Raw genomic sequence first — 11,041 nt, 5'->3', positions numbered from 1 at the left:
ATTGCATGTACAGGTCAAAGATTTGTAAAAAATTGAGGGTTGTTGACAGTACAAAGTGACACCAAGGGGGCCAAAAAACCTACCCATAATGCCAAATTCATTTCAACACTCTAGAGGGTGTAGAGTTACGCTAACCACAAATATGAGGTAGCAGACACAATCAGACCAACGACTAAAAACGTTAAAAAACAGCCGGAGCCTAACCTCTGCTTGGAGAGTATATCTCAGTAACAGATTGCTGATTGGCAGTACATCGTGCATGGGAGCTTGTAAAAAGTTGCAGGAGGGCAACAGAAAAGAAAAGTTGACAGAAAGACGACAAATATAAACATGTACACACACATACAAACAAACACACACGTACACATAAACACACAGACGCGTACACTCACACACTCACTACTCACACATGCACGTGCACACACACGCACACACATCCACACACTTCATCGGAGTACGGGATACGGTAACTCTGCATTCAATTCGCATTGCCAACAGACTTCAACATTGATGAAGTAAATATCGCCTATGGATCACAAAAACATTGTCATTTCTGACTCGTCCGGCCAATCATTCCTATCATTATGATATTAGGTCGAAAGAGCAAAAATATAGCCGGCCCTTACACCCCTGTAACGGAGTGGTGGCATCTTCCTGAATGAATGACATGCCCTGACAGCGGGCATCCCAACTACAATATGTTGTAATTAAGTGCTTGTGAACGAACTGCTGACAACTGAATAAACTCAACATAGACTACAATACTATTAGTTACAATGCATCTATCGTAACCTATAAAAATCTACGAAATAATTACGAGAGAACCCACCGTTTTGTCCGATGTTGTTTGAGTGAAGACCCGTCAGTAGCGTGTAGCTGGGGCGGAGGGGCGGTATGTCTGGCACGCTGGGGTGGGTTCTATATATGGGGACCTAGACTCTAGCTGCGCTGTAGTGTGTATGCCGAAAATAGCACTGTGAGCCGGGATTTGTCGTACCGTGTAGATATGTGATGCTGGTGCTGGGGAATACACAACCGTATTGATGCATCTTGAAGTAGACTAATTCACCACGACGAAGGGTCATACCAACAAGCGATCTATCTACCCTCATTACAAATGCCAAGGATAAAGGAAGAAGTTAATTTGCTTTCTTTTTAGTTTAATAGATACTGACGACCCAATGACGCAAAACTAACTGCATCTGTACTTAAACGACATCGTCAGTTGATTCGGCAAAGTAGCACATTAACGGTAGCGACAAAGACACCCTCTCGACTTGAAATTGCACATATTTGCGAATGAGGGAAATCGAGTGCGACCCCATAGATATGCTACCGCAAGGTTAGCAATGGCCATGCGTACAAAATCATACAAGGTACTACATAGCTGACACTACACATTGTGTAGAATATCAAGTACAAGATTTACATTGCATAATGCATGGGCACATTTATGTCACAGCAATCATCATTTCCAGAACTTCTGAGAGTCAGCCACTTGCGCCTTAAGCAGAGTCTTGGTCTTCAGCTGCTTCTCCAGCAGTCTTCTGGGTACCCTTAAGGTCACAGCCGACACGCCCATGTTCCTGTTAGCAAGTCCTTCCATCTCCTCCCACTCATCTTTCTCCACGTGGTAAATATACACTGCCTTTTTGGTAGCTTCTTTTCTTCTGTTGAACCCGCCCATGACGTATATGTCGTCCATGAAGACGGTGACACCTGCGAAGCACCGACCGTACGGCATCTTGGAGACCGTCGCCCATTCGTCACTTGTTGGGCTGTATCTTTCGATGCTGTATATATCCAACATGTCACCACACGGTTCGGTGATAGAACCGCCAAGGACGAGGATTTTCCCGCCAACGGATACCATTCCGTGTCCGAAACGTGCTTCATTGAGGGATGCCTTACGTTCCCAAGTGTCGTGTACGTGGTCGTAGACAAACGTCGCGTCTTGAGAGTCCGTCGCCAGTGCTATCCCACCTGTGACGTATATCCGGTTATTGCAGACCACACCTGCATGGTCCGCTCTCCCCCCTCTTTCAACAGGCAGGGGCTGGACGTAGGACCACTCGTTTTTCTCTGGTGTGTATTTTTCCACAGTGTTTGTGGTGATCCCCTCTATGTCGTAGCCTCCGATGGCGTATAGAGAGCCTTTGTGAGCGAGGAGTACAAAACTGCCGCGCTCTTGGTTCATACTCGCGAGCTTCACCCAGGTATCACGGCGAGGGTCGTACCTGCACGCCCCGGAGGTTGTCCGCTTCGCCAGCTGCCTGAACTGGTTCTGCCCTCCCACGGTGTAGAGAAACCCGCCCATAGCCGCCACGCTGCAGACGGAGTTCACCGCCTGAGGCCACTTCAATTCGGTGATGATCCTCCATCTCCCCGTCCTGGGCTCCAGCCCTAACACGTCTGCACACTTCTCCATCTTGGTCTTCCCGTCCAGCTGCATCCTCCCACCGATCGCCAGGACAGTCTCCACGGACCGCCGAGGCACCGTGTGCTCCGACTGCATGGCGGGCTGGAGGAAAGGGTTCTCTTGGTACTTGATGGCCTCTTGGACCCGCTCCTCTAGGACTGGGTTACTCCGGATGAAGTGAGTTGCGAAGACTTTGCCGTAAAGCTCCTTCTCCTCTATAAGTGGGAACCGGACATGTTTAAACAGGTCTGCCGTACTGGTGGATCCCAGAGACATGTTTCTCCTCCAGCGGATAACGGCTTCCGCGATCTCAACTTCCTCAAGATCCAGCTCTTGATGGGTGAGGAATTTGCACAACGTCGGCTTGTCAATGCACAGGAACTCTTCTGTGTCTACCTTGTGTTCCAGAATAGCTTTTCCTGCCGCCATGAGGAGGTTGGGCAGGTTGTACATCTCAGCAAGCGCAAGCATATCAAAACAGTTTTCTTCATCAACTTCTTCGCAAAGGAACTGTGAGCAGAAGTCCATGACGTCTATCTGCAGCTGGTGTGCCGTGTGCAGCACAGCCTCGGCGTTGTCAGACGTCAAAGTTATTGAAGACGTGTAGATGTAGTCTAAAAGTGGTCTCAGCCCTGTCGCACTTATACCATTCAAGTCCACTACATCCTGAGAAGATTCCTTCATCCCACAGGTAAACATGACCTTGAAGTAGTCACTGCCGGAAGCCAGGACGGCGCGGTGTACCGGAAATGACGTGCCTTCTGCCACCAGGACAACGTCACATAGAACCCCTCCATGGCGGAGGAGGTGTAGATTACTGCTCATGGTGGTGACGTTTGTCGGCATGGACAGAGTGGCTTCTGGCCAGCCAGGAAACAGACGGGCCATCAGACGAGCCATGTTGGTCAGGTGCTAGAGGAGACACCTTAACGCTGGGTTGCAGCAACAAAAGGTGAATAACGAGGGACAACGTCAATATTGGTCAGATCGGACGGAACTTGCAGCACAGCGCAATGGTGTCAGCATTGTCCAGAGGATACTTGCTTGTCTAGGGCAGACATCACCATCAATGTCAAATGGGTTTCCTTTCTCTCCAAACCGTTCCCAGGTTTTGCTATGGTGTCTTTGAAGGTGGAGAACAAGTCGTTGAATTATCCGTTTGCTCTTCTCTGTCGACACCACACTATTTCATTTGTGGTTTCACAGTCTTTTGGATCCAACGGCAATTCAACTAGAACACATCAAGTTTGCCTTCTGAAACATTCGCCGGTTTAAATCACGTCCTTCCTGTGTTTCCCGAGACCTTATAGCCATGATCTAGTAGGTCCGACCCTGAGCTATTCTGGTACACATATGTACGGAATGTGTACCGCTACCATGGCGACGACTGTATCACTTCCCCCACTACCTAAACACTGGGAACATAACGTTACGAGTCAATAAAATGATAGTCGCGTTCTCGTTGAATGTGTTCCCCATCCATCGCCAAAAGTGTAAACAATGCTCTGATGTGTTACGACGAGTATCTCACGCAATTAAAATACGTGTATATACAATCATTACAAACTATGACCTAACTAGCAAATTAAGAAGACATACTATAGTATGTAAATAATACTCAGCTCATCTATATTACATTTTTTACAATTTGGAATAGCGCAGCAATAAAAGTTTGTAAAACACCATATATAAACTACATTACATGTAACAAGATCTACATAGACAAGATCTACGATGACTCGTGGACCTTTAAAGTTACAATGGCTTGCCCAATATATCTGACTATGAATGGATAACGCCTGTGATTGAGCACTTTCACTGTGAGTATTACTCTTACAATCATTTGAGCCTTTAAACGTTTCGCGCCACAGTCATTTCAACAACACTTCAGCAGTTGAAACAATATACGTACGTTACAAACAGTAAGCATCTCCATGGTTGCCTATTTAGTAAGTTAAAATATTCCTCAGAAGCTACTTGTAACATTTCAAGATGGATGTATACTTACATAGTGGCATTCTGTCGAACAATACAGAACTCAGGTGATCTTTCGAGATTTGGGGGGGAACTTTTTAAAAACAATTTCACCTTCTGAAAAATTAGATATTCACTAGGCACTATTGTCATATACAAAGAAATGAATATTTGACATATAATTGTTCTTGTCTGTTCAAGGGCTGGGTGTCTACAACATCATCGGTTCTCACATAAATGTCAAGAACGAATGAGCATGCTGGTTATTGTTTGATGCATAATCTTTTGATATGCATGTACATGTATGTATACTTGTTATTGTCCTCAACAGGATTGCTTGTTACTTTTCATCTGCTACATGGATCTGAAAAAGTTTTCACGTGTTTTCTTCATCTATTTGGTATTTTTCGTCATCCTCTCCTCAGGGAGAGTGATGGCACACGCCATGAGGTCCATGGTGCGCTCGGGCAGGTCCCCCTCCCTGCGCCACTCGTCCCGCTCCACGTCATACGCGTACACGCACTTGTGAACCTTCTTGTCGTTCCTGGTCCAACCCCCCACGATGTAAATGGACGTGCCCAGCACAGCTGCACCTGCAGAAAGGGAGTAACGAATTGAATACATTTCACTTAAGACGATATCGAAGTAGAATCTAAGTAACGGTTACTTTAACAAATTTTGAAGAGTGTTTTTTCAAGTTTGTCAGTCCCGTTCGAAAGTTGAAAAACACCCAAAGATTACCCGTGAGGCATCGGTTTGGAGTGGAAACATGACTATAGGCCTGGTGACAAGCATGCTGTGACAGAACCAACCACCTACAATGATTTGCCTGGTCACATACGTGGCGCAATCGCAAACCGAGGGGTTGTTGGGATTGTCGTATATGTGTCGTATACAGTCCGTATAAAATTCAGTATTGTTATTGAAACAAAATGCCTTATCTAAATCATTGTAGGTGGTTGGTTCCGTCACAGCCTGTTTGAACCTTTTACGGCATCAAAATCTTACGACGACCTACGTCGACGTCGTGAGGCATGAAGCGGATGTTAGACTTCAGAGCCCGACCGGGGCCTAAGATCAGCCACACCGAAGGCTCTCTGTAAATGTGCTGACTGATTCTCTACCTGCGTAGCTCTGTCCTGTGATCATGGGCGCCACCATGGACCACTGGTCTGTGTCCAAATTGTACCCCTCCAGACCCAGCACGTCCACGATGTGCCCCTCAGGAGTGCAGTTACACCCGCCCATTACGAACAGCCGGTTCCCCAGCGCCGCGGTCGTGTGGCCGAACCGCTCGATCACCATGGAAGACTTCTGGATCCATCTGAGGAAAAGTATAAAGAAATTGATCAAATGAAGAGGAAATAATAATACTTCATGATCAGGCAATGCAGAGTATAGAGGTGCAATAGTTTCTGACGCATTTGTATCAACCCTGAGTACCCGGTCATAAATTAGCCCCCCTCGCAGACTTTCAGAGCGGCAGTGTTAATTTTTTTCGGAAGCGCTTAAAACTCCTTCTCCCGGCCAACTTCCTTCCCCGACATAGAAAACCTTAGCTCATGTTGAAAACCCCGAATCAGCGCTCCCCGAAAATTCACACCGAAAGTCAGCAAAGGAGACTAGTCATGAATGTAGAAATAAGCCTGTCAGGCAACACCGTATGTGTTCCCTATCTCAGTCTCACCCGAGACACGAGTCAGAGTGGACGTTCCTTGCTATAACTAACAATGGTGGCAGCGGTGGGACCTGGTCCTCACAAAATGTTTATCAGAAGAGCGTCCTCGGGGAAAGACAATGCAGTGATTCTGGTCAAACAATACTGTATAATCAAGTATAACCATGTATGATAAGTATGAGAATATCCACGTACTCGTGCTTTGGGTCGTAGCACTGCAGTTCTCTCTCTCACCGGTCCCACAGCTTCACCGGCCGTAGGGGCAGCAGGGAACGACAATACAGCGATTCTAGTCAAATAATACTGTAGCTGTATAATCAAGTGCATTTTGTATAACCTTGTATGATATATATTAAAGTATAACAGTATCCAATTACTTGTCATGTTTTGGATCGTAGCACTGCAGCTGGTTGTGGATCTCGTCGCCATTGAAGCCGCCTGTGATCATGACCTTCCCGTCCATCACCGCGCCTGCGTGATGTGACAGGTTGGTGGAGAGGGACGTGACGTAAGACCAGCAGTTGGAGACGGGGTCGTACCGCTCGGCAGTGCGCAGGTTCCCGTTCTCGTCCATCCCCGCCACGGCGTACAGCTTCCCGTCCAGCCCGCCCAGGGCGAAACTCGCCCGCTCCTGCTGCATATTCGCCAGCCGCAGCCACTCGTCGAACCTGAGCAGTAGAAGGTCATGCCTTAAGTATTACTTTGGTTTTACTTGGATTCTAACTGGGAAATGGTCGGCAGGTGAGGTTTTACCAAAGGAACGGGGTGCAACACTACGAGAGACACACATAGTCTACTGACTAGGAGATGGTCGGTTCTACTCACACAGGTAATACAGTAGGTGTCACTGACGAAGATACCTACTAAATATATAGGCGGTTTTACATCTAAGTCAAAAGTACAAAACCATAGAAACACTACCTTGGGTCATATCTGAATGCAGACCGCAGGATATGTCTCCCCACGTTGCCGTATTGGTTCTGCCCGCCACAGACGTACAGGAAGCCGTCCATGACCGCTACAGACGTGATAGAATGGTTCTTCAGCCGGGCCGGCAGCCGAGTCAGCTCCTCCCAGGAATGGGTGTCCCTAAAAACGGTAGAAACGTTAAAAATAAAATGTCGACATTTCACTTCTTTTCATTTGTTACTCAAATTCATTTTTGTCCAATTTTTTTTTTTGCATTATGTTCCTTTGTTGTGGGTTGTTCCTTGTTCTGTCAATCTGTTCCATTTTGAATACATTTTATATTTCAACTTATTTTGCTATTCGTAGTCTTCCCTCAGTGACATCTACCCACCTATTGTAACACAGGACCGAATCACATTGTTCCAGCGGCCCCTCCCTCTTGATCTTGCCGCCCACGGCCAAGGCGACGTGGCGCCCGTAGCGGAGCCGAGTGCGCTCCGACTGCATGGTGTTCTGGTGGTACGGGTAGGCATGGTAGTCCGCCGCTTCCTTCACCATCTCCTTACACTCAGGGCTGTCCCACATTATCTCGGAGTACTTCACCTTGGGAGGGAAATCGGAATTCTGCATTTTAAAAGCATCAAACGTTGTCATAGCGGATCTCATAGTGGATTAAGTTCGGGACAAATTTACAAGGTCTTACAAATAAGACATGGAGAAAAGAGATCAGTTCAAAGAAGAGAGATTCTTGTAATTACCTTACGAACAAGATCAGATTCTGTCATTAGAGGAAACCTGATTTTACGCATGAGTTTCGCGACGTATTTCTTCCGGGCTTCATACTTGTGCTTCAGCCATTTGACCACCAGTTCGAAGAGTTGGATTTCCTTCAGATCTAGCCTGTCATTGGTCAGCGCGGCTGTCAGGCTCTCTTCGCTCATGTCCAAGAATTCAGTCGTCTCCGACATCTTTTCTAACACGAACTTTCCAACGAATTTCTCCACCGTGTTCAACCCGTACAGGTTCGCAACTCGCAGAATGTCGAAGCAATTTTCTTCATCCATCTGTTCGAGGATGTACTCCCCACAGAGCTCGAGGACCGGCTGGATCTGGAGCTGATTGGCTGTGTCCAGTGTAGCAACAATGGTGTTCTCGGTAAGGGTGATGGTGGTTGTGTACATGAAGTCAATCACTCTTCTCAACCCATCTGGTGAAACCCCCTCTAGAGTAATGGTATCTTCTGAACTTTCCTTCATCCCGCTGGTGAACATGATCCGGAAGTAGTCACTAGACGCGGCCAGGACGGCGCGATGAACTCGGTAGGAGACCCTTCCGGCTACCAACGTGACGTCGCACAGGAGTTCCTCGTCCCGCAGACGACAGAGCCCTGACACCAGGGTGACGTTCTGAGCGGGTGACGTGTACGTACGCCCCTCCAGCTGTGCGTCATCGTCATCTTTCAGTTTGTACCACGCCGCCATGGTCTGAAACACAACAAGATAAATGAATGAGTGAAGGAAGGAATATTATCTTCTTGCTTAAAGTCGTCCAATCTCTTTATACAGTATATGAAAATGTTGGACAATTCATCTCCCACTGCATGCGGAAAAGAAGTCAAACCCTTCAAATAAATAGCTTAAGTAGAAATAGATTTAGATTCGACGTTATTTCCCGTTTGATTTATCTATAAATCTCATTTGTCTTTTTTGTATACAATTACGCGTATGTATACCACTGTTTTACTTTGTTTACAATTAGCCCTCGGGCATGAACTTGCAATAAAGATTATTACTGTTTAAAAAGTTGATGTTTTCCCTGTTAGAAAAACCGATTCACCAAACATAAGCTTCAGAAACATATTTTGGGGGTCGTGATTTCTGTTACAACACACTCATTTCTTTTCGTGTTCCTATTATTTACGATTTTGTGAGAATGAGCGGAATACTTTTCTTGCGCTCGACAAACAAAGTCGCTACAGAAAAACTTGTTATGAATCATTGCTGGTATCGCTCACAAAGTTAGGGGCTCTGGTAGTAGGTCAAAGGTCATGATGTTAAATCTAGGTCAAAGAAGTAAAAATCTATTACGGTCCTGAGTGCCTGTGATAGTGATAAACATCGTAACGGCCACTTTTCAAAGAAAACATGTCCATCTTTGCACAATGATTATATCTCAAGCTCCCAACATACACTGTTGTCACTGAACACGTTCACTGTCGAGTCACAACACAATGATTTGCGATGGGTGAAAACAACAACAAAAGACGTCGAGTATATACATGTAAATGTAACTGTTATGTCATTAATGTACAAGTACCCTGCAGTCTATGAAACGGTGTTCGATTTGTGCTTTCAGTTACTCTGTTCACTTATGATGTGGCGCTAAAAACAACTGCCACGACCCACTGCAACCGCAAACAGAACCGCATCGCAAACACGACATCTCAACTGTCACTGCCTATTTCCTATATAAAGGCTCGCAGTGCGTCATAGGATGACTTTCGGTCCAGACCGGACGATCTACAGTCGACTCGTACATCTTAAGAACATGGTGAAAAGTTGCTCAAGCCCCTGCACTACTTACCTTTATAATTGTGGCCTCATTTTCCAACCCAGAGTCGAGGCAGCCCAAAATGGCGCAGCCGACAAATCGGTCTTGAGTGAGTGACCTTGTGTTATACGACACCTCGCAGCGGGCGCGCAGAAATAAGTCCGCTGGTTTGTAGACTGGAAATATCAGCGGGTGCTAGCCTCCTTCGCAGACTTCTAGCAGTACTGGTTTTATTTTGCGGGGAAGCGCTGAGTCGCAATTTTCAACTATTAAAGACTTGAGGGGGAGTTTTCTAGCCGCGCGGAATACAGCATCGCCACGAGTCAGTGCTTAGAAGTCATCTACAAAGGGGGCTAGTGTTCGTAGCCTCCATAGCAGGCTCTTGTCGTCTTTTTTTGGCTCTTAATACACTTTGAATTTAAGTATCTTGGCTCCATGATGGCTTCAAGTAGCGCAGACCTCAAGAAACGCAGAGCTCTAGCTTGGGTCGTCTTCTGGAAGCTAGAACACCTTTGGAGGAGCGATCTCCTTCCAATAGCAACCAAAGTAAAGCTCTTTATGGCTACATGTGTAACTGTGCTTACCCAGAGACGGCGGCACCATTTTTTAGTTGTGGAGGTGTGAGTCGTGGGTGATCACACAGGACATGGAGAACAAGATCAACTCCTTCGCCACCTCATGCTATCGTATCATGTTGAGCATCAAAAGGATCGATAGAGTACCTAACAGCACAATCTACGATATGACCAAAATAAAGCCGCTGATACAACTCGTGCGCCTGAGGCAGCTGAAGACGCTGAACTTTCTCGGACACGTTCTGCGCATGCCTGAGGATGAGCCTGTCAGTCTGTATGCACTGTTTACGTCCCTCCTCATGGCAGACGTACACGCTCGTACCCAGCGCCGTGAAGAAGCCATAGGTTTGAGATCGTGGGCTTATTCACAATCCACCTCAAGCTGAATTGAATAAACTCTATGGAATTCACAGCTGTCGTTTTGTTTTGTTTTGTGTTTGTCTCAATGCCTTAGAAAATCGTAAGTTGTGAGCGCACGCCACTACGTGCGTTTCTACAGCCTGAGTATTTTTACAGTTACCGGGTCCAAAACTGGTCGCAAGTTTACTATTTAGGGCACCACAATAATGGCACGTTATAACAAAGGGAGTTTTAGAATGTACCTGATTTGGTGGCGCTGTAAGGGCGTTAAGATTATCCCTCTACATTGCCGAGAGGGAGTTATGTCACGGAAGGGAGTTTTGCACGGCATGATTCGCCCCAGGAATGCGTTCTCTGTCCCAGGACTGTCTTTGAGAAGAATCCCAGATGCCAGTGGCCACCATGCGGCCGTATAATGTATTGCAAAAAGACTCACACGCATATTCAGTGGAATAACACGATTTAATAGGACGCTGTGGAGGAGCGTGGCAGACGTAGACGGGGACGCCAACCTACTTCTTATCTACAGTACGTCCAACGGCTAATGGGAGACCATCACGGCCAGATCACCCCCAG

General features: G+C 46.6%; 3 protein-coding genes across 3 annotated transcripts in view; all 3 read right to left on the bottom strand.

Moving 5' to 3' along the window:
- The window catches only part of LOC118422773 (kelch-like protein 9), a 4,287-nt gene extending 3,337 nt beyond the window's left edge, over nucleotides 1-950 (bottom strand). Inside the window, exon 1 of the mRNA XM_035830524.1 lies at nucleotides 830-950. The gene's annotated coding sequence lies outside the window, so the exon portion shown is untranslated. The remainder of the gene's footprint in view (nucleotides 1-829) is intronic.
- Nucleotides 951-1,432: 482 nt separating this feature from the next.
- LOC118422771 (kelch-like protein 9) lies at nucleotides 1,433-3,898 on the bottom strand. Its single transcript, XM_035830522.1, has one exon. It carries the CDS (start codon nucleotides 3,317-3,319, stop codon nucleotides 1,469-1,471), a length of 1,851 nt encoding a protein of 616 aa, XP_035686415.1. The 5' UTR covers nucleotides 3,320-3,898; the 3' UTR covers nucleotides 1,433-1,468.
- A 129-nt stretch (nucleotides 3,899-4,027) lies between these two features.
- On the bottom strand, nucleotides 4,028-9,727 carry LOC118422772 (kelch-like protein 13). Its single transcript, XM_035830523.1, has 7 exons — nucleotides 9,564-9,727; nucleotides 7,739-8,464; nucleotides 7,372-7,583; nucleotides 6,993-7,160; nucleotides 6,449-6,739; nucleotides 5,518-5,717; nucleotides 4,028-4,986 (listed from the first exon to the last, which is right to left on the bottom strand). Exons 2-7 carry the CDS (start codon nucleotides 8,459-8,461, stop codon nucleotides 4,787-4,789), a joined length of 1,794 nt encoding a protein of 597 aa, XP_035686416.1. The 5' UTR covers nucleotides 8,462-8,464; nucleotides 9,564-9,727; the 3' UTR covers nucleotides 4,028-4,786.
- Between the last annotated feature and the right edge of the window lie 1,314 nt (nucleotides 9,728-11,041).

This window comes from Branchiostoma floridae, chromosome 9, assembly GCF_000003815.2.
Source record: "Branchiostoma floridae strain S238N-H82 chromosome 9, Bfl_VNyyK, whole genome shotgun sequence".
Lineage (NCBI taxonomy): Eukaryota > Metazoa > Chordata > Leptocardii > Amphioxiformes > Branchiostomatidae > Branchiostoma > Branchiostoma floridae.
This window is presented reverse-complemented; position numbering and strand designations above follow the sequence as displayed.

What these genes read in the sequence shown, in the direction of transcription:
- LOC118422771 (XM_035830522.1), bottom strand. Translation starts at nt 3,319, where the DNA reads ATGGCTCGTCTGATGGCCCGTCTGTTTCCTGGCTGGCCAGAAGCCACT.
- LOC118422772 (XM_035830523.1), bottom strand. Translation starts at nt 8,461, where the DNA reads ATGGCGGCGTGGTACAAACTGAAAGATGACGATGACGCACAGCTGGAG. An exon ending in AATCTGATCTTGTTCGTAAG is followed by an intron (nt 7,584 to 7,738) that starts GTAATTACAAGA and finishes TTCCCTCCCAAG; the next exon opens with GTGAAGTACTCCGAGATAAT. An exon ending in CACAGGACAGAGCTACGCAG is followed by an intron (nt 4,987 to 5,517) that starts GTAGAGAATCAG and finishes CCCTTTCTGCAG; the next exon opens with GTGCAGCTGTGCTGGGCACG.